At 40.5% G+C, this 24,875-nt stretch overlaps 4 protein-coding genes across 5 annotated transcripts; 1 reads left to right on the forward strand and 3 right to left on the reverse strand.

Annotated features, from left to right (window-relative positions):
* Positions 1-1,630: 1,630 nt before the first annotated feature.
* Positions 1,631-4,997, reverse strand: LOC101480647 (vesicle-trafficking protein SEC22b-B-like). Its single transcript, XM_004570509.2, has 5 exons — positions 4,869-4,997; positions 2,621-2,730; positions 2,380-2,540; positions 2,134-2,277; positions 1,631-1,972 (listed from the first exon to the last, which is right to left on the reverse strand). The coding sequence occupies exons 1-5, from the start codon at positions 4,941-4,943 to the stop codon at positions 1,821-1,823; spliced, it is 642 nt and encodes a 213-aa protein (XP_004570566.1). The 5' UTR covers positions 4,944-4,997; the 3' UTR covers positions 1,631-1,820.
* A 2,088-nt stretch (positions 4,998-7,085) lies between these two features.
* LOC101479873 (vesicle-trafficking protein SEC22b) lies at positions 7,086-11,171 on the reverse strand. Its single transcript, XM_004570506.6, has 5 exons — positions 11,031-11,171; positions 9,612-9,721; positions 9,350-9,510; positions 8,180-8,326; positions 7,086-7,990 (listed from the first exon to the last, which is right to left on the reverse strand). The coding sequence occupies exons 1-5, from the start codon at positions 11,103-11,105 to the stop codon at positions 7,836-7,838; spliced, it is 648 nt and encodes a 215-aa protein (XP_004570563.1). The 5' UTR covers positions 11,106-11,171; the 3' UTR covers positions 7,086-7,835.
* Positions 11,172-11,191: 20 nt separating this feature from the next.
* On the forward strand, positions 11,192-19,687 carry zgc:55943 (uncharacterized protein C1orf21 homolog). 2 transcript variants are annotated; one of them, XM_012924452.3, is made up of 6 exons: positions 11,192-11,312; positions 12,603-12,747; positions 15,366-15,445; positions 16,770-16,840; positions 16,917-16,980; positions 18,773-19,687. In XM_012924452.3, the coding sequence occupies exons 2-6, from the start codon at positions 12,657-12,659 to the stop codon at positions 18,809-18,811; spliced, it is 345 nt and encodes a 114-aa protein (XP_012779906.1). In that variant the 5' UTR covers positions 11,192-11,312; positions 12,603-12,656; the 3' UTR covers positions 18,812-19,687. The 2 variants fall into 2 exon arrangements, with proteins under 2 accessions (XP_012779906.1, XP_012779905.1); XM_012924451.4 differs by having other exon boundaries at positions 11,279-11,637.
* Positions 19,688-21,159: 1,472 nt separating this feature from the next.
* tsen15 (TSEN15 tRNA splicing endonuclease subunit) lies at positions 21,160-23,149 on the reverse strand. Its single transcript, XM_004570505.4, has 4 exons — positions 22,939-23,149; positions 22,768-22,849; positions 22,468-22,603; positions 21,160-22,371 (listed from the first exon to the last, which is right to left on the reverse strand). The coding sequence occupies exons 1-4, from the start codon at positions 22,999-23,001 to the stop codon at positions 22,200-22,202; spliced, it is 453 nt and encodes a 150-aa protein (XP_004570562.1). The 5' UTR covers positions 23,002-23,149; the 3' UTR covers positions 21,160-22,199.
* Between the last annotated feature and the right edge of the window lie 1,726 nt (positions 23,150-24,875).

A 24,875-nucleotide genomic window follows, 5' to 3' on the forward strand; every position in this document is an offset into this window, starting at 1 on the left:
AAAATGTGTTTAGTTATATTTATGCACCTATGCATACTGGTGGATAAAAAGTTACAACAAACATATCAAAGATGATTTTGGGAATCACCAGTACTCTTCCTGATATTCTGGGGGGGGGTTTCGTATCAAACAAATGTAAATATCAGACAAAGATAACACAAGTAAGCACAAAGTGCAGTTCCTAAATGCTTAGTGTGAAGTGGAAAAAAATCCAAACCTACATGGCCCTGTGTGAAAAGTGATTGCCCCCTAAACCTAATAACTGGTTGGCTCAGCCATAGAAGCAACAACTGCAATGAGTCTTTCACGTCGCTGTGGGGGAATTTTGGCCCACTTATCCTTGCAGAATTGTTCTAACTCAGACACACTGGAGGGTTTTCCACCATGAACTGCCTTTTTAAGGTCATCCACTCATGATCTTAAAATCGGATTCAGGTCAGGACTCTGACTGGGCCACTCCAAAGTCTTCATTTTGTTTTTCAGAGGCGGACTTACTGGTGTGTTTTGGATCATTGTCCTCTTGTAGAACCCAAGTGTGCTTCAGCTTGAGGTCACGGACACATGGCTGGATATATTTCTTCAGGATGTTTTGGTAGAAGGAAGTCATGGTTCCATTTATCACAAGTCTTCCAGTCCTGAGGCAGCAAAAAATCTGCAGACCATCACACAACTACTGCCATATTTTAATGTTGGCATGATGCTTCTTTTCGTTTGGTTTCCTGTTCTTCGTTTTCGTCTTGCAACTGTGCCATGGATGCCATTTTTGCTCAGTCTCTTTCTTATGCTTGAGTTATGAACTCAGACAAGTGAGGCCTGCAGTTCTTTGGATGTCGTTCTGTCTCTTGTGGTCTTTTGTAATCTCTTGTATGAGTTGTCGCTGTGCTCTTAGGGTAATCCCTCCACCTTCATTTAGAAACTGCATTTTGTGTTTGCTTGTGTTATCTTTGTCTAACACTTAAATTTGTTTGACAATCTGAAACATTTCAGTATGACAAACATACAAAAAAGAAAACCAGGAATGGGATAAAAGACTTTTCCACACCACTGTATAAACAGTGTGTAAAATAAGTGTTGAACATGTCACCAATTTTCTAAGTAAATACATTTCTAAAGGTGCTACTGACATGAAATTCCCACCATATGTCAGTAAAAACCTGTCCAATCCACACAAGAACATCAAACCACAGATGGTCATAAATTATGTGTAGTAATGGGAATGACAGAGGGGGAAAAGTGTTGTACATACTGAAAATAATTGAATGCTTTGTACAAAAGCCTTCGTTGGTGATTACAGCTTCAAGATGCTTCCTGTGTGGGGAAACTGAACAACACATGGTGAGAATTTCATAGCAATAGATCCGCTAGAAATATATTTACTTAGAAAATTAGTGAGGTGTTCAATACTTATTTTACCCTCTTTGTGTGTATATAGAAAGGGCCTGCAACCTTCATGATGTTCACATAAACTGTCATATATAAAACTCAAACAGATTGATTTCTTGGTAAATATTCAACATTTTTAATAACACTTTCTCACACTTGTTTAAACTTTAATTACAAACATCACAGTTTTAAGACTCTAACATCTGGACATGCTTACATGGACTCTCCATCAGTGCTGAAATGCTGCCAGAAGCTCCACCAACCTGTTTATGAGGGAAAGCCAATGTGAAGCAAGTTGGCTAAAAAGGAAACTATTCTGTAACTTTATATGTTTATCACTGGTCCGGCTCACTTCACATCAAAGTGGGCTGTATATGGCACACAATGTATGATTAGTTTAGGTGCCGGTCGAGGAGACGTCCTTGTCCCAGCGTCTATCAGAGCCACCAGAAACGCATGTAGATGATGAGTGTGATGAACACAGCCACAGCTACAGCCTTAGCATAGCCGGGGGAGGTGTTGACATCTTTGGCGTTGCTGCGACAACTTTTTGAAAAGCTGCTCAGGTTGCTGACTTTTTTGGCAATATCTGAGGGGATAAAATCGAAACATTGGGATGAACTGAACATCTCTGAATACATGTACATTGTAATTTGTAAATTGGAATAATAACAAATTGTCTACATAATTCTGAATAGAATCAGCACCTCCCATTTGATGGGATGTGTTACCAACGCCTGCTACACTTACCACAGAGAGGGTCTCTCTGCATGACTTCAGCAATATTTTCCGCCATTATTTTCTGAATCTCTTCCAGCTCTTTTTTAGTACTTGCCAAGGTCTTCCGGAGTTTGATCGACACAGGTGGCTTATTCACTTTTTGGATATATGTGTCTGGAACAAGATGTAAGATGCTATAAAAATGTTCATTTTATTTGTTTACAGGGATTAGCGCCATGTCTCTGTGTGATAAAAGATGTTGGACTTCAGTCTTACCAAACTCTATGAAAGAGTAGGGCCTGGATACTGTGGGTACTTTTTTTCCATACTGGACATAAAACTCTTTGCTGAGGTCTTCGAGGTATTCAAAAGCCATCGTTTTGGGAAAAGAAGCCTCGCAGAGGATAATGTAACACACACCCTGGGATATTAAAAAACTGAAACGAGGCCTAACCATTAGTTATATTTGACTCAAGTTAAACCTCACCAAAATTATCAACAAAATGTGTGATCTTACTGAAAGTTCTTGTCCCCGGTATCAAGGGTACAACGTTCTGGACTCTGAGCGTCCAGTTTACGGCACAGCTGCTTGGCCTGGCTCTGGTACAGCAGGAGGTCCCTTTCTGACTGACAAAGGCAGATAAAAACAGATTTGAGCTCATTCTTATCTCACTTAAAGTTAAAATGATTAGTCATTTATGCATTCATCACCAAGTACCCACACAGTGTAAACAGTATAAAATTCAAGAAGCAATGCCTACAAACTCAGAAACTTTATTATACACCTTGCTAGTACCATGTTGGATCCTTTTACCTTTCAAACTGTTTTAATTCGTTATGGTGCAACGTCAGAAGGTGCCGGAAACTGTCCTCAGAGATTTTGGTCCAAGTTGACATGACAGCAACTCAGTTGGTTGCTCAACCATTATGTGACTCTTCTGTTGTATCACATCCCAAAGCTGCTCTATTGGATTAATATCTGATGTCATGTTCAAGAAACCAGTTTGATATGAAATGAGCTGGGGGACATGGTGTGTTATCCTGCTGGAAGCAGCCATCAGTAAATGTGCCAATAAAAGGGTGAATGCAGTTAGCAACAATGCTCAGGTGGTGTTTAAACGAATCAGAATCAATCAAGCTTTATTTGTCACAAGCAGGTTGCCGTGCAGTGAAAATGGGACCCCCCTCCCCGACCTTACACACATAACACAGACATCACATGGGGTTACAAGTCGGAGATCGGTAGCGTTACAGAAAAGAACACTGAAATGTACACAACAACGGGAGGGTACAAGAGGAAAAAAAGAGACCTCCACTCATGCTGTGCTTCCATGGTAGGACAGCACGAGAACAGGAAACAAAAAAACTCCTCTGCACAAAAAAAAGCACATGAATGGCCACAGCACAACATTATGACAGACATGACAAGCCACAGGGTTGGGTAGGGGATAGGCGATGCTCAGCTGTGCCAATATTCTCAACATTACACCACCACCAGTAGAATAAACCACTGACACGAAGCAGGATAGATCTATGCCTGCATGTTTTTTATGCTAAATTCTGAGCCTACCATCTGAATGTTGCTGCAGAAACAAAGATTTATGAGACCAGACAACATTTTTCATCTTCTGTTGCATGACTTTGGGAAAGTTTTATGTAAATTGTAGCCTCAGTTTCCTGTTCTTAGCTGGCAGAAGCAGCACCCAATGCGGTCTTCTGCTCCTGTAGCCTGTCTGCTTCAAGATATGATGTTTTGTGCATTCAGAGATGCTTTATTTCATACTATGAATTTGAAAAACTGTTATTTGAGTTTCTGTCGCCTTCCCTGTCAGCTTGAGCCAGTCTGATCATTATACTGCTCACTGGCTATTTTTCTCTTTCTCTGGTCATTCTTTATAATCCTCTCCCGTGTGGGGAAATCCCAACAAATAATCAGTTCCTACAATATTCAGAGCAGCCTGTCTGACAACAACAATCATTCAACATTCAAAGTCCCTTAAATCACCTTCCTTCCTCATTCTGATGCTCGGTTGTCATCTTAACCATGTCTAAATGCATAGAGTGCATTGAGTTGCTGTCATGTGTTTGGGTGATTAGATATTTACATTAATGAGCAGTTGAACACATGTACATAATACACTATCTGATGAGAGCATGTATACATTATTCTCATCAGAGAGTCGTTCACACGTGGAACCTGCAAAATGTCTGTGTGGAGGAAAACTGAGATACATTTCTTTTTCATGCTTTTCCTTTTAAAGCTTTTTGTGTGAAATTACAAAATATTTACAAAAATATTTGCTCTCATTCACTGGAAAATCACAGTCTGGTAGTCTCTCTATCTGGATTATTTGCATAATTAAACCTGATAATGGGGTACTTTATAAAGAGGTAACGGTGTGATCTGAACCAGCCTTGTTAATATTGCATCTGATTATTTCTTGTAATAAAATGATCCCCACAGTTACAGGCAGAGATAGACTCCTAAGTTTCGCATCATGTTATTAGCACATATTCCATCACATTAGTACTTTTGCAGGATTTTCTGGGACCAGAAAATCTTATATTCAGCTCAACTTTCAGTCGCTTCTCATTTGTAAAACATCTTACACCTAGTGCTGCTCAATAAATTACAACTTGAGCTGAAGCTGCAATAAACTCATGGATCATCCCCTAGAGCACCAAGTGTAAGAAACAAATCCTTTTCTAAGAGGAGTTTGGTGTGCAGGTATCTTCATACTGGGGTCCTCAGCCTTCATTCATACCTGTTCATCCTCCTGTACAGACGCAGCGAGCGGAAGTCCATCTGCCACACGAGTGATCATTGTCAGCAAAATCATGGTGTTTTAAGTTGAGGATCTGCCGTCAGCTAGGGGAGTTTATTATCCAGCCGGGAGAGCGTATTGACTGTCCGATGGAAATCGAGGGATGGCTCATCTGCCTGCAGTGAGCTCTGCTGTCAGTCAGAGGCAGTGTGCAAAGTATGTGATACAACTGGTTTATCACCTGTACCGATGGTGGTCCATCACCCAGCAGCGGAGAAGAGAAAAAAGTTACACTGTGCACCAGTTATTATTGTTAGTTTTTATTGTTTAAATTCTATCTCTCTATCTACAGTTTCCTCACATTTCTTAAGAACACACAGTACACCATGCTGAGGCCAAGTTTCTAACTAATTGCTCTTTAGGAATCACCTTGTTGGTGCAAAAATACTATTTTATGTTTGTCAGTCTTGACAATCTTTGATATTTTTCACTGATTCATTTATTCATTATATTTTTTTGCAACAGGAAGCTGTAACAAAGTGCCTAAAGATATAATTTAAAGTTGGTTCCTTGGAAGCAAAATAAATACAAATGAGGAATGTCTCGAGAGTTTTGCACAGTACTGTAAACACATACCAAAGTACTCATAACTAATGACATCCTGCTACTGCAACAGGAAGTATATCAGGACGTTTTAAGTACTTTGGCACACATGCAGACTCAGAAGGTGAAAGACCAACGTTGCTATCACAGCAGGCAAGTAAACAGTAGATGAGACTATTTATAAATTCAAACAAATTAATGAAGCATATTAATCAAAAACATTTTCTGCAATAAAAAGAGGATATTTAAACGTCTCTACAACCGATTAACGAGGCCTTAATATTATGTTGGCACAAACTTACAACTTAGTCTAATTAAAGAACAGGAAACCAGAGGGTGATGCCACAGTGGCTGGCTGTATATCTTTTATATACAGTTTAAAAATGAACAGAGTCTTTGTTGTCTTTCTTCATTTACAGTCAGAGCTCAGTGATTTTCATAAAAGTAATCATAAAAAGCAGCTCAGCCTCGCTGGTCCGACTCGCTTTTTCTGTTTTTCTTGTTTGCTCTGAGTTTGTGTAAACACGAGCTGCTTGGTTTGTCTAAAGAGGGATTAACAAATTTATTAGACGCTCTGTACTAAAAACAAGAAAGCACAAATACTTTAGAAATTTGTTAATTGTTTAAACCAAGTTGCAAACTTGTATGTGATCAATTGAAATAGCAGTTAAAGTCTTTACAGTTCTGAAGAAATTTATTAGATGACCTGACCTAAAAATAAGAAAGTACAGTTTATGAATCTGTCAAAAACTTGTTTAAAATTAAACAGAGGAGAGAGAAATCAATCAACCACAACAATTAATCACAAAAGCACAGCTGGATTTTATCAGACTACCTCCAGAATTGGGAGTGAAGAAGATGGAACAACCTGCCCGAACTGATCGTAGTATCACCACGGGCGTGTTGTTCGTATGAGAGTGACCAACACAACCACACTGGCTGACACAGTTGGATTGATATCTGGGTAATTTGGAGGCCAAATCAACACGTCAAACTCACTGTTGTGCTTCTCAAATTCCTGCTTTGTGGCAGGGCGCATCATCCTGCTGAAAGAGGCCATAGCCATCAAGGAATGCTGTTTACATGAAGGGTGCACATGGTCTTCTACTTAAGAAGGTAGTACGTGTCAAAGTGACATCCACATGAATGACAGGTTTCCCAGCAGAGCATTGCCCAAAGCATCACACTGCCTCCACCAGCTTGCCTTCCTCCCATTGTGCATCATGCTGCCAGGTGTTCCCTGGTAAGTGATGCTCCTTGTATTCAGACACGGTTCTATCAGGACCAGCATGAACTTTTTGGGTAATTTGAGCTACAGTAGCATATCTGTTGGATTGGACCACAAGTGCATCAGTAACCCTGTCGCTGGTTCACCACCGGTCCTTCCTTGGATCACTTTTGATAGATACTAACCACTGCAGACCGAGAACACCTCACACCTGCTCATTTTTCCAGCTTTGAGGACAAAATGTTCACTAGCTCCCTAATATATCCCCACCCACTAACAGCTGCCACGATGAAGAGATAATCAGTGTTATTCACTTCACGTCAGCACTGAAGCCTTGAAGATTTTCACATAAATTGTGTCATATAAAGAAAAGTCAAGCAGATTGATTTCTTGATAAATATTTAACATTTTTAATAACACTTTCTCACGCTTGTGTAAACTTTGTAAACAAACATTCACATTTGATCACAGTTTTAAGACTCTAACCCCTGCACATGCTTACATGGATTCTCATCAGTGCTAACACGCTAACAGAATCTCCAACATCAGTGTGTAGAAACACGAACTCTTTCTGCTCTTAAAGGTCATGCTTGTCATGCTTGTTTTCTCTTGTATATATAACAGTGCAGATCTCTAATCTGGTCACCTCGGGCACACAGCTCTGCCTGTGAGCACAGACCCACCTGCTAATGAGCAGCAGCCAATGAGAAAAAAGTCAGCTAAAAAAGGTGAAGCTTGCATGAAATTTAATTGAGGCCCAGCGTAAGATCAAGAAGCTTCATTTGATCTTTGACTCACGCAAAACTGCTCTGAAGCTATAAATATGAAACCATAAATGAGCCTGATGGGTCCCCTTTAATGTTTCCAGTATGCACATTTACTATATATAAAAGCCTTTCTATCACACAAAAGCCCATTAAACATCCCAATAAAGACTTACAGCTCAGCTTCTATTGTATAACCCACGACTGAGTAAATCACAGAAAGAACGTCTACATTCAACACAGGTCCGTAAGACTGAAACAGTCTTTAAGACTGTTTCAAGGCACCCTGGTAATAACAGACTGTAACATGAGTTTAAGTGCTCTTCGAGGAGAAACTCCAGCTTCGTGTCGAAATCCTTGTCTGGACGTACATCAGAGCCACCAGAAACGCACGTAGAAGATGAGCGTGACAAACAACACTGCCACAGCCGCAAACTTAGCATAGGTGGAGCGAGTGTTGAGATATTTGGCATCCTTGTGGTACTTTTCTGCCATGTTGGAGAGATTGCTGGCTTTTGTGCAGATAGCTGAGAAACAAATAGGATGAAGGAAACATTAATTTTGTTCTGATTGGTAATTTTGATCAGAATCTCCCATTTGATGGCATGTGTTACCAACACTGGCTACACTTACCACAGAGAGAGTGTCTGCAGGACTTCATCAATATTTGCCACCATTATTTTCTGAATATCATCCAGTTCTTTTTTAGTACTTACCAGAAAGAGCTTCTCCTCTCTGCAGGACCTCCTCAATATTTCCAACCATAATTCTCTGGATGTCCTGCAGCTCTGTGTTAACACTGCTCAAGGTCCTCCGAGCTCTGCTGTCCACATATGACTTCTTAACTTTCTGGATGTAGGTGTCTGGAACAACATGTAGGATACTATAAAAATTTTCTTTCTTTTTGTAGAAAGTGAGTAGTGTCACTTATTTGTTTGCGATGCATCCAGAAAGTATTCACAGCACTTCCCTTATTCTAAATTTTGTCACATTACAGCCTTATTCCAAAATAGATTAAATTCATTTTCACCTCAAAATGACATAATAGCAAAGTGAAAAAAGATTGAAAGTCCTGAAAATTTGTAACAAATAAAACAATCTAAAAATAACACACATAAATATTTGCAGGCTTTGCAATGACTCCCAATTTTGAGCTCAGGCGCATCCTGTTTCCACTGACCATCTGTTAGATGTTTGTACACCTTGATTGGAGTTCACCTGTGGTAAAGTCAGGTCATTGGATATGATTTGGAAAAGCACACATCTTTCTATATAAGGTCCCACACTTGACAGTGCATGCAAGAACACAAACCAAGCCATGCCCAACTCCAAGGAGTTGTCTGTAGACCTCCAAGACAGGATTGTGTCGAGGTACAGATCTTGTGAAGGGTGCAGAAAAACAGATAGACAAAGCTCCAGCATTGCTCTGTGGGGAGGGGGGAATCTTCCAGAAGGACAACCATTTCTGCAGCACTCCAGAAATCAGGACAGATTGGTAGAGTGACCAGAGGGAAGCCACTCAGTAAAAGGCACATGACAGCCCACCTGGAGTTTGCCAAAATGCACCTGAAGGACTTTCAAACCTTGAGAAACATAATTCTCTGGTTTGGTGAAACAAACATTGAACTCTTTGGCCTGAATGCCAAGCATCATGTCTAAGCATCACCTGGCCAATACCATCGCTACAGATTGTCGCTGCTTTAAATTTCTGTTGCAGACTTTTTTCACTTTGCCATTGTGGGGTATTGTGTAAAGAATTCTGGGGTGAAAAATAAAGTTAATCTATTCTGGAATAAGGCTGTAACATGAAAAAATGTGGAACAAGTAAAGAGCTGTGAATACTTTTCAAATGTACTGTATTAAAGGATTTTTAACACCAGTCTCACCAAACTCTATGAAAGAGTAGGGCCTGGTTACTGTGGGTATTCTCCTTCCATACTGGTCATAAAACTCATTGCTGAGGTCTTCGAGGTATGCAAAAGCCATCTTTCTGGGAAAAGAAGCCTCGCAGAGGGACAGGTAGCATACACCCTGGGATATTAAAAGGCTGAAAATGAGGCCAAACCATTAATGATTTTATGACCTTTGTGATTCAAGTTAAAGCTCACCAAAATTATCTACAAAATGTTCTATGCTGAGTGATCTTACTGAAAGTTCATGTCCCCAGCCTCGAGGGTGCAGCGTTCTGGACTCTGAGCGTCCAGTTTACGGCACAGCTGCTTGGCCTGGCTCTGGTACTGCTGGAGATCTCTTTCTGACTGACAAAGACAGATAAAAACAGACTTAAGCTCATTCTTATTCATATTTAATTACTTTAGTCGTTTGGTCATTGCATATTACCCACACAGTGTAAACAATATGTTCAAAAGGTCATTCATTGATCTGTAGTTTCATTACAGAATCACATCCACAGAAAAGCCTGTAGCTGGATACAGAGAATTAAACCTAACAACCACTGGTGATGCGGCCTGCTCTCTGCAGTAATCAGGGGACTCAATTCAGGTTCACAGTTCAGGGATATTCAATTACTGTTTGGACCTTGTCCCTTTCCTCCCTATTACTTATGTGGATCCATGAGAATGTAGGAATTTAGTTATTGTCCTGTTCTGTCGCTGTAGTCAATGTTCACACGTGCTCACGTCCAAACATTCAACAACTTGCTGAATGTTTGTTCACAGTATTGCAGCTTCACCAATGTTCATAAGTTGTCTATTGCCATAGAGTGGAGATTTCGTTTTCTCCTTAAGTAAAGCACGCTAAAGACAGAAAGAGTTTGCATTTGTGCACTTTATACTGCGTAATCCATGCCATCTTATATTGTTGCTTTGGTTTGCTGTTTTTGGCTGACAGGAGTGGTACCCAGTGGGGTCTTCTGCTGCTGTAACCTTTTTGCTTCAAAGTTTGACGTGTTGCACGTTCAGGGACGCTCTTCTGCATAACATGATTGTATTAATTATACTGTTGCCTTACCGTCAGCTTGAACCAGTCTGGACATTCTAACAGTCACTGGATATTTTATGTTTCTCTTTTAATTTCTTGTTTTAAAACCTAGAGATAGTTGTGTGGAGAAATCTCAGTAGATCAGCAGGTTTTTAAAATCCTCAGACCACCCCGTCTGGCACTCCCACGCCACGTTAAAAGTTACTTAAATCACTTTTTTTCCTCCTGCATTTGATGTTCGGTTTTTAAATACAGCCATTAAATAAAGTATCACTTTAAAGTTCAGATCCCCACAGTTGCATACAGAATAGTCCACCACATTAAAATCTAAACTAACAGGTTTCACAGTTAAATTTAAAAAGACATGACATTAGCACTTTGTAGACATTTTTCTGTCGACTGGGACCAGAACAAACTGCTCTTATGTTCAACTCAACTTTCAGTTGTTTGTATAAAATACGATACACTCAGTGTTCCTCAATAATTACAACTTTAGCTAAAGCTGAAATAAAATCGCGACATTATCTTCTAGAGCACCAAGCGTGTAAAAAAAGCACACTATTATTGTTTAAAGAACAGTTTGATGTGCAGGTATCTCCATACGAGGGGCTCAGCTTTCATTCATACCTGTTCATCCTCCTGTACAGACGCAGCGAGCGGAAGTCCGTCTGCCACACGAGCAACCATTGTCAGTAAAATCATGGTGTTTGAGGTCGGGGATCTGCTGTCAACTGGAGAGAGTCAACTTTATAACTTTGTACGTCTTTTTTGCCTGTTCGATAACGCAGGATAAACGCTAAATGCGTTGGACGGAAGCTTACGGTGCGCCCGCGAAATAGGTCCGACTGGCAACCGGCAACATTCACAAGACCGCCCTACCCGGAGTCGTCATTTTTCAGTCGCGTAGAGGTATGCTGTGGTTCCTGGGACGCTAACTGGGTTTCTTTGTGTGTATTTCCCCTGAAAAACAAGCCCGCATGAGCCGTGTTTTGAGTCGCCGGTGTATCCCCTGCCGAGCAGGCGCTGTTGGGTCACTCTGAGCGGGTATGGGGTCACGAGCTCCAGCAGCGCGTGCAGTAGACAGCTGGCAGACGGAGCGCCTGCACCTCCACTGCTGATGCCCGTGTGTGCTGGGCTCAGACATGCAGATGCGGTCTGGCTGGCTTCTCCGTCTAGACTGAAGTCTCCCTGAACTAAAAAAAAAAAAACAGAGAAGCATGGACACACCAGAGAGGTAATCTAGCTCCGAGAGCGCAGCACTTACAATCTCATTTTTTGCTTTATTTTTATTTTATCTGTCTGAGGTCGTTTTCCTGTTGGCCGTGGAATCGTAGGTCCCCCCCCCCCCCCCTATTTGTATAAGTCCCCTGGATGAGAAGATTGTGGCTATTCTGCGGCTTTAAAAGCAGTTCTTCTCTATTTGCTTGTCTACAACTAAATGTGTCGCGAGGAGATGTCGCTTTTTAATTTTTTTATTGTATTTATTTATTTATTTATTTTTATCTGTGTAAATGTGCAAATTAAAGCCAGTCGTAAGAAGGCTTGTTTAGGGTGCGGGAACAGCTGAGTCCCCTACAGCTGGACCCCGCAGGATCATTCATAACATAAGGGGATGAAGCACTTTGTATTTTCCAGAGCCTAATGCAAAGCACTTAGCGTGCGATCAAGTGATTAGGTGTAACAGACTGTTAGCCATATTTCTGTGGCTCCTATAGCCCGGTGTAACGGTGAGGATGGGAACATTTGTGCGCAGTCGCTTTAATCCTCTGAGCGCCACAGAAAGCCCCCATTCGCTAATAAAAATGACCCGGCGGCTTGGCACAGTGGCATCCCAACACCCTGAATGGCCTTATTGTTGCGGTGCAGCTGGCACCGCCGTGCGCACGCTGTGGCTGCCAGAGCGACGTGTGCGTGATTCATAACCAGGAGAAACCATCCATTATACTGTCTCTGGTAGAATAGTTGAAGATGCCCGCGTGTTTTAATTCTAGGGTGGGGCGCTTCATGACTAATTGATTATGGAAACAGTGATTCTCATGGCTGGAGTTCGGGGACATTAAGGCTAGTTTGCATTTCTTTCCTGTGCACTGATCGTGATCCCCAGAGACAAAATCTTCAGTTTCCCCCCTCCTGTGTGATCCCTTCGCCTTATCTAAGTATGGGTCGTCACTTCCTCATAACTGTCCTCCGCTACCCCAGGTGTGCCTGTCATGCTCGGGGCTGAGGTAAAGAGCAGCTGAGGAGAAGAAGGAGATGGGCTGCACTTCGGCCAAGCAGGTGTCTGCCGTGCCCAACGGTGAGGAGGAGCAAAATAAAGCCTACAGCAACGGAGACCTCCTGTCTGGTGAGTCTGTCTATGCAAAAATTACCTTTACATTCATATTTCTCACATACCTGTTCAGGTACTTTCTGAAAATACTGTAATTTCTAAGATGACTTTAGGTCTGTTAGGAATAATAATAAGACTGTCAGCGAATGTGCCACAACATTTTACTAACAGATCTGTAAAATGTGAAAAATACATGCTATTAAGGGTTATTATAGTAACAATTTTTTTTAAATGAAATGCTTAAAAGAAATAAAGATGAACTACCTTTAAGTTTATCCTTTATTGACACAGCAAGCATGAGGAAGCTTTGCCACATTTTCTGAGATTCAGGATGTTTACCTGACTGGGAGTCTTGTGTTTGTATTGTAATGTGTTCTGAACTTTAGTATGTGGCACTGACAAACAGCAGTTTGGTACAATAATAATGTAACAATAACTTAACAACAACAACAACAACACATTTATATAACAATGTCACAAGGTGCTTCAAATAAAAAGTTTAAAACAAAATCAGAGAACTAGTTAAAAACATGAAATAAAAAGGCAAGGCTAATATGAACATACTAGAGGGGGCTAACAACATTTATTAAACATTTTCAATTAAAACATTTTAAGAGGTTTTAAAGCAAATTAAGACATTTCCATTCTCATCTCAGACAGCAGACTGTTCCACACTTGGCAGCAGCCCTCTGTTCTTTATTTATTAGTTGAGGCCTTGGAATAACCAGCAGAGCCGCATTCACCGATCTAAGTAAACACTCAGGCACATAAGTGGTTAATATGTTTCTGATGTACTTTGGAGCAAAGCCATTTAAAGCTTTAAAAGTTATAAGTAAAATTTTAAAGTCAGTATGACTTTGAAAAGGCAGCCCAGCTCCAGAGTGATGTGTTCCCATTTCTTGCTTCCTGTTACGATCTGAGCAACACCGTTCTGCCTCATCTGGAGTCAGTGACGTGAGCGCTAAATGATGGCACTGTAAAGAGCCTTGTAATAATTAATGCAAGAAAACAAATGCATGTGTAGGTAGCAGATTTTTTTCACATCAAAGCTGCCATTGTTAGCTTTAAAAAGAACATAGACAACTAGTATATGATATAATTAATGCAGATGAATAGATTTTTAAGTCTGATGGGTTATTGTACAGCAGGAAGACAGACCTGTGTGTCATTTGCATATCAGAGTTAATGACTCTGTCACTGTGAACGATCAGGCTGAGAGGAAGCGCGTTCCTTTAAAAAAAGACGTGGGCTAAGGACCGAGCCCTGAGGAACGCCACAGTTAAAATCAGTCACAGAGGCATCTACATCACTTGCATGTAAATGCGCCTCAATAACAGTTTTTGTTGACCTGGGTTCCACAGGAGGTCTCGTCTGAGCTCCTCGTCCATGTAGACATGATTACATCACATCGCTCCTGCTGAATCCCCCCCCCCCCCCAGTTATAGCACTGCAAACGTGGCCAGCAACAATACCCGGATAGGCTGTGGCATCCAAACTATGGCTGAGTGGGTTTTTAAGGAGCTCAAAATACGCCAAGAAAACATTCTCCACTTCATTACCCCACCAGCAGCAGCCTTTACACAAGGCAGGCCTGGTCCACTGATTCATGCTGTTGACACCAAATTGTGACCCTCCAATCTGAAGACTCAGCAGAAATCAAGATTAAACAGAGCTGTAATGGTGTCTGTGCCTGCTGCAGTTTTCACAGTAAATATTGGTTATCTGAGATTCTGTAGCCATTCAATCACAGTCTGGCCATTGTCCTTTAATCACTCTCATCAATGGAGAGTGATTAAAAGCTGGAGCGCATGGAGGATGCGCAGTGCAGGACAGCTGCTCATTGGATGGGTTTTTAATTTTCCAAAGCATGCTGGGTAAACAAAGACTTGTGTTGAAAATCCTCGAAGGTCAGCCGTTTCAGAAATACAAGCCAGTCCATCTGGCACTTACAAAAATACAGCGTTTGTGAAATAAGTGAAGTGATCTGCATCAGCACGAGCTAATGTATTACACTGCAGCCACACGATCCGGCTGATTGGGTAATTACATCAAGAAGCAGGTGTACAGCTTTTCCTAATAAAAGGTGTATTGGTTATATTAAGGTATATATAAGTAAAGGTACAAAACATGTCACATCTGTTTTTGTAACAGTCTAAATTAAAAAATTTAAATAAAGAAGTTAGTCAAACCTGTAGTCAGGTAGCTGTATGAAACCTGTAACACGCAGGTTATCGTCTTACATCTGAATTAATGTGATTGCTTCTATAGATGAACAGTAACAGTCTATGTGCCATATCTATATTTTCATTTCTTCTTTTCCAAATGTGCAGCGTGGGAGAGGTTGAGAAGAGGGGGACTGCTCATGTGTGAGGCAGAAAATGGAGAGGAGAATCAGGCTAACAGCTCGTGTGTTTGCAGCTTGCCAGCCATTGTTAAAAGAGGATTTAGTCTAGAGTGTGAGAATTCAACCACATAATTACTTTACCAAGTACTGAACTGTGAGAACTATTAACCTCGGAGGATTGTGGTGATCGGAGCGGCCATGAGTGGGTCATCCTCTGCGTGCCTGCTGTCTGCTGCTGCTGTCGCGTATTAATCAGAGATGTGCTCCTCTGTCTCCCACTCTGTCACAGATGAGTACAAGATGAAAGGAGTGGAGAAAGTCAAGTACATCAGCGGAGAAGAGGCGGGAGAGGACGGCCAGGAAAGCACGGTGCGTGGTTTTTCTTTTGTCCTCTGTGTTTTTTATTTTGTCTTTAGTGGAGTATTTAATGGCGGCTTGTAAAAACACAGTCAGTTTGTTCGGGGTAAGTTGTGACGCGAACCTCAGGATCACACGAACTCAGCTGAGGCTTTAGAGCACCGTGCAGCATCGATTTGCATGTTAATGAGGAACTACTGTAACCCAATAATGCAGGAGGACAGAGGAGCTTCCATATATACTTGGCACCGATTATATAAAAGTGATACTTTTGGATAGAAAGTGTTTTTTGTTACATTTTTTCATTATTTGACAGGCGATATGGACATTATGAAAATTTCTTAATACAAAATAAATAAATGATAATCAACATTAAACTGAATGAGCTGATATTTTAATTTAAATTTACTTCTGCCTTTGTAGTAATCTCCCTATTTATCTTTTTATGTTAACTTCCTTATTACTCCCATTCTTTTTATGATTTTAAATGCATTTATTTCTGAGTTATGTAACCCTTTTCATTTTCTTTCGCTTTCCTAAAATACATTTATTTCTGTTTTTCTTTATGCATTTTTGCTCCATAATGTAAATGACAAGGCTACGTGTCACTTTGTTAACCTTTCACCCAGTTTTACAGTCATCCTTTGTTCCCACAACACTAACCACTCAGATGATCACAAGAACTGAGATACTGTATCTAGCCAACAGAGGAAAAACTGCATATATAAATAGGTATAATACAGTGGCCCTCATAGGTCAAGCGCACAGCAACTTAAGAAAACATCTGCAAATAGAAAAATGCTTCCAAAGCACACAAAACACAATGGAAATAGCAAAACTGCAGCAAAAGCTAAACAAGTGATAAAAATCACAAAAAATGGAAGTATTTCTGGGAACAGATGGACCAGCTGTGGAAGTGGTGAACACTTCTGGTATGTTTTGGGGGATTGAAATATATTTATTTAGTTATTGGTGGCGCTTTATTCTGTTTGCTGGTGTTTTCTTAAGTGTCAATGCGTTTGACCTTTCAGGGCTACCATAGTAGGTAAAGGAAAGTTACAAATCTGAAAGCAATAGCATAAAATTAATAAAAATGCAAACAAAAACAAAAGCAAACATTTATTTTCAGTTTCCTTCTATTGCTTTTAAGTGCATAATAATTTCATTGTTGAGTCAGTCATTTTTACATTTTAGCACATTGGGATCTCCATAATTCAAAAATGATTTAGTTTTGCATTTCTGTGTTTTTCAGGCTTCTTTATAAAAGAGCAGAGGTGAGCATTTGATGGTGTTGTTCACTGTCCTCAATCATTTATCTGTGTGTTTGATACTGCAGGAAGTAAGTGCTCTCCTTGATAAAGCTCCGCACGGAGATGAAACAGGATCAAATGGAAATGGAAAAATTCTGTAAGTGACTGACTAATGGTTTTGTTTGTGCTATCATGCTGTCAGCCTCTAACCTGGTCTCCTTCCCTCCTCGCAGGAGCATCCACTCCTCGGAAAGTCAGCAAGAATTCTTCCGGATGTTAGATGAAAAAATTGAAAAGGTAAAGAATGACAAACCTTTACTGGAGATCTATTTATGTTTTTGTGTCTTTGTAAGGAAAAAAACAGGTTAAATAACATAATGGAAGTTAATCCTATTGGTGCTGCAAATCTGTAGCAAGTGAGGACACAGCAGACGAGATAATGATACTGCAAAACAATCTCAATCTGTCACGTCCACTCTATTCTCCCACTGTGGTTATTTAAAGGGATATTGGCTGTGCTGCCAGATCCTGAAATATTATACCACTGTGTGCCACAGAGCTCAAAAATACTTTAAAAACCTATACGAGAACATTTACGTCACTCTTTTGCAAAAGAACTGTGGTTTATTTTGAGATTATCCCACTGTCCTGCTGCTGGAAAAACTCATAGAGACCAAAATAACTGTTAATGTGTAGCTGAAAGTCGTCATAAACGCCTGCTTCAGTAAGATTTTCCAAAATGTAAAGAGGCCTCTTTAAGTGCGTGCCTGAATTTCCGCTGCTTGACTCCATTTAAGCTGAAAAAAGTCATTTCCTTTCATTCATGTTTGACTGAGACCTTGCTGCAAATATTTCAACAAAATGCTGCGTTATCTTTGCACGGTGGGGCTGCAAAATAATTTAGCATTCCTCCTTGTCAACACATGCACAAATGAACCGATTAGTTGTGTGCATTAGTCATTTTTTTGCAGACTGAAAGCATAACTTTGTGGTGACTGAGTCAGACTCTAGGGAATTTGCAGTGGCATTGTTGTTACTCCAAAACTTTGTTGCTTGTTGCTAAACACTTAATTGGCTGAAAAAGCTGAGAGGAGACAGCAGCTCATACTCATAACACTAGAAAGCTAGAACAAGAAAACTAATTAAAAGGCATTGGCTTTCACATTTTTTATACCTTAAAGCAGAGGTGTCCACCTCCAGGCTTCAAGTACCAGTGTCCTGCAGGTTTTAGATCTCTCCCTGGGTCAACACACCTAAATCACATGATTAGTTCATCACCAGGCCTCTGGAGAACTTCAAGACATGTTCAGGAGGTAATTTAGCCATTTAAATCAGCTGTGTTGGATCAAGGACACATCTAAAACCTGCAGGACACTGGCCCTTGAGGCTTGGAGTTGGACATCCCTGCCTTAAAGCATGCTGGTAAATACCCATAACTAACTGGGAGTTTTATTTTGAAAAGCAGTGACTCTTAAGATGTAAACTACATGGTTTTATTTTGAAAATACCGTAGTGTCAAAGCATCTTGATGTCTAAAGAGTAATTGGATGTTTTATGGTGAAAAGAAAAAAAGTGTGACTTTAAAGCACTTTATTAGATTTTATTTATTTTTTAAAATCAGATTTCATCCTAACAGAGGTGCTTTCTGCTGCCCCCCTTGTATTTCAAGGGGTTGCCACACTGGATGAATGTGCATATTAATTTGGAACAGACGTTACCAGATGCCCCTGGGACCGGCCTAGGAGTGCATTAGCTTGCGACCACTAAGGCTGGACGTGTTTCTCGATCTTTGCATGTAAGGTGAATGTGTTTACCACTACAGCTCTGAGCCACCAGCTGTGGGCACCTTGGTATTTTCCCATATATATAAGTGAGGGGTTCTGTCATTTCCACAGCTGGTCCATCATGTTATTGTCTCCCCAAAATCTCACAAATACAGTTTGTGAGATTTTGGGTGTTTTTTCTACTTCCCTTGTGCATTTTACATTTGCCCCACCACGATACATGTCGGTTTACACAAAATGTTATAACTGTAAAACTAGTTGTATCTGGCTAATACCTGAATACTCTGCGCGTGTGTCGTATCCAGGGCCGGGATTACTGCTCAGAAGAGGAGGATATGACATAACCCGGTTGTCACAAATCCACACGTCCCAGTATGAGAAACTGTCCAGCATTATGGATAGACTGTGTCCCAGAGGACTCTTTGATGTATGTGCACGCCCGAGAAGGAAGGAGTATTGAAACTAGCACTTTTTTCTTTTTGCCCTCCTGCCACTACCCACTCGTCTGACCAAGTTCCAGAAAGATCATGACAGAAATCAGCGCCGTGGTTCTCCCAAGAGTGACATGAGATTTGAAGCCATTACAGGGTAACGGAGGATCTAACACTTTTCTTTCCTTGCTGGAATTTCTCAGTATAAATAGCTGTCACCGAGACTTACTATACACATGTGAAAGACGCAGGCTGCTGTCAGTGTGAATTTCCGGCAACAGGAACAACCACTGCTCTTGTGGACACTGACTCAAATAGAAAATAATGCCCTTGCATCGTTTAATCCTTGAAAGCCTCTGCGACAAGTCAATGGGTTGGAAACTTCCTGCATTCCAAGACGCAGTACAGACCTCTTTTCTACAGTATGTTGGCCACTCCAGTGTTTGTCTGCTCATATTTGTTTCTGTTCTGATGTAGAGTATTTATGTTGAATAAGGCTCAGGGTTGAAGTGTTGTAATCTTTGTCTCATGTAGTTAAGTCTTTCCCCTCATTAGAACACTGTTACACCATTAAAAGACGCACACACACACGCTGTCACACATGGGTTACAGATAGAGCCCTCTCTAGTGTCTGATTCATATAAGCCTAAGAGGTGAACACCACAACTTCACACAAGTCTCATTATGTATCTGATTCACCGGTGTTATGTTGTTGTGTTCGGTTTCTTTGTTTTGGGGTTTTTTTTTTTTGGTTTTCTAGGAAAAATAAAAGTGATTTAAGTAATTTATTCCCATTGTTGTGTTGTTTTTAAAACAACCTGATGGCGATAGCCATGATGAATTATTTTACGCGATGTATTCATTACCACATTACTATGTCAACCACTTGTAGTAAATACAACCGTACTATAAAAGTGCACTGTAACTAGTGAAAACACTGGAATTGGGAGATACAATCATTTGTAGACAGCTCTTTGAGATGGACTCAGTGTTGAGAGTTATTGCAGTATATAGGGGCATCAGTACTTCTCTGTAAAACCATTTTCATCCACTCGTCTTTACAACATTGCTTCAGTTCATGAAGGTTTAGTCAGGTTGAGGTCTGGACTTTGACTTGGTCATTGCAACACCTTGATTGTTTTCTTTTTCAGCCGTTCTGTTGTAAATCTGCTGCTGTGCTTGGAATCATTGTACTGCTGCGTGACCCGTTTTTTTGCTGTCGCTGAGATGGCCACGTTTTACTATAGTATACTTTGGTGGAGTTCATGGTCGACACATCAGTGGATGTAAGGTGCTCCTGTAGCTACAAAATAAGCCCAAATCATCACCCCTCCACCACCGTGCTTGACAGTTTGTAGGCGGTCTCTGTGCTGGTATGCCGTTTGGTTTTCAACGTGTGGAAAAATATCTCCACTTTGGCTTCATCTGTTCAGAGGACGTTGTTGCCCAAGTCTTGTGTTTGTTCAGATGGAGCTGGGCTGGCATGTTCTGTCAAAGTGAGCAGGTCTTCTGCCAACTTTTCCAAACAAGCTGTACTTGGTCAGTCTGTTTCTAACTTTACTGTCATGAAGTTTAACATGTTACACGCTGAGGCTGATGTAGAGTCTGAGATTGCACGGTCTGAGTTTACTGAGATGTCCACTGCTTAGATCGAATCATTATGCATCTTTCTCACAGGAGGAGGATGGACATCAAAGTGTTTGTAACTCTTCCCAGATTGATGAGCAGCAATAATTACTTATTTAATATCACTGTCGACATCTTTCATTCTTTGCGCTGACAAGATCGTCAGTGCTCTCTGGTGGACACAATATTTAATGGCCTCAATTTCAAAATCATTGCAAGCACAACTTGTGCTTGTTTTTTAATTAATGGCAAACACACTACATATACACCAATACAGGCATTTCTGCACTGCACTCCAAAATTAATAAAGGAATTTTTTTGTTACTTATAAAGTCTACAAACTGAAGCAGGAAACAATTTGCCACTTTTATCGACAAGCTGAGTTAGTTGCTAACTCAGCAGCCATTTTTGTTACTAACATTAACAAAAGCTCTGCATTTAGTAACACCTGTTTACTTACCATTTCCAGCCAAAATGCCTGCTGTGGAAAAATACCTTTAACATTCATAAAATCCCTCAAATCACACTTCAGCGTTGGCACCAAGTTTTTAAAGAATAAAACAGAATGTTTACCTTAGGTCCTTTAAAAAAAATAAATTAAAAAAATTAAGAAAGAATACATTTGAAACTATTAGTCTTTCTCACACCTGATGTTTATTTCAAAATAAGGCACAATTGTTTTAAAAAATAAATAAAACAATCACTGACATTTATAGTAGGTCTTAATAATTGTGTTTAAGGGATTATTGTCAAAAACCAATGTGCTGACATGGATTACAAACCATAGGCGTAAATTTCAAGGGGACACGTGCACCTCCCCAAAATATTAGACTTGAGACACTATGACCTTGTGTCTCCTTTTTGTGTTGTTTTTTTACACAAACAGAGACATTTCCCTCATGAACAGATGCAGAAAAGTTACAGAATGAACCAGAAAGTAATGAAATGAAGTGTCCGATCTAACCAACTGGACAGCTTTGGAAAATTCAAGGAGTGCATAGATTATGAACTTTTAGCTGTATTTTCATAAGTGTTACAGCTTTTCCATTCACACATCAAAGTAATTAACTTTCAGATAAACAATTAAACGACAAATAAGTTTCTGTTTTCCTACTATCTACTATAGAAATGTCTGTTTTTGTTTTACAACAAACAAATAAAGATCATTTTCCTTGAATTAACAAAAAATGGATATTTTATATTTGCAGGACAGTCTAGGTAATGAACTACCTTTTCAGGAACTACTTTTCCTGTAATTTATCACATATACTCACTGGCAAAGCTGTAAGCTTTGTGGATGCTGACTCATCCGGCCCCATTGAAAGGTTTCTTTGGAGGCATGGAAACGAGATATGGCATCCCTGATTTCATTGTGAAAGCTTCTAGTCAACTCTGTAGTGTGCATACACCGCAGCAAACAAACCAAACCACTCCATATATTGTAACAGGAGCTCAACTGTCATTAAAAAAGGAATGTTACTTCTAATCTCTGCACCCTTTTCTTAAGGTTAATTTTATCTCTTTTCGCCTTAACCTCTCAACATGCATCTGAGGTGAACTTCACGATGCCAGAGGTTGCCACAAGGTCATCCTAACAATCACATACTCCCCCTGAAGGGGTCCTGTGGGGCTCTTTTCCATCTTTGAGCGATTCATCACATTCTCAGTCAGCTGCTCAGCGCTGCTGCCGCCTCTTCCGGTGCTGCCGGCGTCCCATATCTTGAAAAGGTCCTACAGGAGGGTCTGGTGTCACCAGGCCATCCGTCATCCTCTGGTAGACCAGCGTGGAGTCAGCTGCTACTGCACACAGCAGCACAGGAAAGCCCCTGTCCAGGACGTGTCGTATGCTGCATAGCAGAGAAGGAAGAAGCCGTAAGATTCAGAGGTTTGGCAGGGTAACCTGTGAGGGTAAAAGTGTGGGAGCTTGACCAGTGTCTTAACACCTTTTGTGAGTCACAGACTGGTGAGCGGGCAGGGGGAGGATCGTCAGAGTGGGCGCTCCTTCCTTCTCCCTTGCTTCCAGCAAAACCACCTGCAGCTCAGAACTCTTCACGCAGGACACCTCCTTCCAGCGCCGCACTGCAGAGAGCAAGAAGCTCAGTGTGAGTGTGAGCCTAAGTTATGACATCAGGTTTTTCTTCCTGTAAGAAAGGAATTAGAGCTGGGAGATGTAAGGAGTCCAGGATACGCTACACAGGGAATCTCAAACTGACTCCCGTGTTTCAGAACCCTGCCAAACTCACCCTCAGTAAGATCCATGTATACAAGAAAAGCTGCATGCACCTGAGCGCTGTCCTCAATCTGCAGGTCCTTCATCTGCTGGTACTGACACACACACACACACACACAGATTACTCACAGTACGTTCCTGGCAGACTCCCTGCCTGCACACACAGAGCTGCTCTCACACTCACCGCGGGATGCTGCAGGATCCAGTTCGGAGGAGGACGTTTCTCTCCGCCTGACGCTCCCGACATGTTCGTTACTAAACAAAGCTGCAAGCGATCACCGGCTCAGTTACCACTACATGACGCCATGCTGTTGTAACGGCACGCTCTCACCCAGTGCGACTGTTAAAATCGTCCGTGCGGAAACGTTTTTGTTGTCCGTGCAAAACACGTACGCAGACAGGAGACCGCTCTCCTTTCTATGGGGCGCCGTTTGTAAAGTGAAACATGCTGAAATTAACGGCAACATTTTTCCACATTTAGCTCAAAACAAGTCATTTTTTACAACATTTAGTAAACCGGAGGTTTTCGGGAAGCTTTTATTTTGGTATTTCCGTTGATCCGTACAATAAATTTGCATATTAGCCTAAACATTTAGATTTAACATTTAACATTTAGATTTAAATATAATATTTAGATTTAACATTTAGATTTAATATTTAACATTTAGATTTAATATTTAACATTTGATGAAAAGTTACAAATATTTTACTAAATGTTGTAAAAAATTACTCGAAAAAACATGTTTTTGTAAGGTTTTGAGCTAAATGTGGAAAAAATGTTGCCGTTAATTTCAGCATGTTTCACTTTACAAACGCACCCCATACCTTTCGGGGTCTGTATTCAAGTCGGTCATTTCTATTCATCATGCTAGTCCTAAAATTAACTTATAGGTAAATACTGGGCAAAAGTTTTGAGCCACACATCCTTTCTTTGTATTTTGCTTCCGAGGAGACTGACATTTCTGTTATTTTGAAAGTGGTCCTAACAAGACTTCCCCAGACTCTCTGAAAAAATTAGCAGTTTTAATTTAATTTTATGTATGTATGCAAAATATAAAAAGATGAGTGGTGACTCGGGACTTTTGCTCAGTACTCACTAGTTCCTGCATCGTTATAATTACTTTACGTATTACTGACATCTAATAAACTGACTTCCACCAACCGATCTTATAGAAAGAAAGAATAAAAACTGCACTTACAGCTGCCAGATGACTTTATTCATTTTAGCGAGACATTATCTCATCGAAAAATAATAAACAGTAACATTAATGGTGATATTAAATCTGCAGACTCGCAAAGCCTGGTGATCTTTAAATGACCTGGAGCCTCTTATCCACACACTAACAGAGACATTACGATAATTCTGCTTAATGTGGTTGATTCCGTAACCAGAGTCTTTATTCAGTCTTTGATCACTTTTTCATTGAATCATATTTTGTCATTTTTGGTTTCGCAATCAGAGCCCATGCATCGCTCCCGTGTCACTTGCTCTCTCTTCACCCTTTCCTCTTATACACAATAAATTCTCCTGAAACCAAGAACCTGTGCTTAAAAATAGATTTACTGTATTCCGGTGTTTAATGTCAGTTGTGTGTCCAGTTCACAGTTTACAGTTCTACGAATACTTCACCTTAAAAACAAAAATCCAACAACATTTATTGACATCATTTAAGGCTGGGGAAACTGGAAAGCCACTTATTCGCCTGAAATCTGAAACCAGTCTTAGACCAAAGGGAGAGGATGTCATCCATAGCATTAATGCTACACTGACAGCTGCGAATGGCAAGTGTGACATTTGAAAATCTCATAAATGTGAGCACACATTTTATCCGTAATAGTAAAAATGCCCACAAGATTTCTGGATTTCTGATAAAACTGGTACCAGTTGGAAGTTTTTTTGACAGTTTGAAACTGGGTGCTGATGAGTTAAGTTCCAGAGGAGCACAGCAGACAGACCTGGCTAAGAGAGCTCAATCACTGGCTGGAAGGTGAAGCTTGAGAAGTTCTCGTGCATATTGTCATACTGGAAAGTCCGGCCTTCTGGTAGGTAGTGAAGAGCATATGAATCTGAGAAATGCAGATTCATAGTATAAGGCTCTTTTGGGATAATTCTGTTCTGAT

Source organism: Maylandia zebra, linkage group LG18 (genome assembly GCF_041146795.1).
Source record: "Maylandia zebra isolate NMK-2024a linkage group LG18, Mzebra_GT3a, whole genome shotgun sequence".
Lineage (NCBI taxonomy): Eukaryota > Metazoa > Chordata > Actinopteri > Cichliformes > Cichlidae > Maylandia > Maylandia zebra.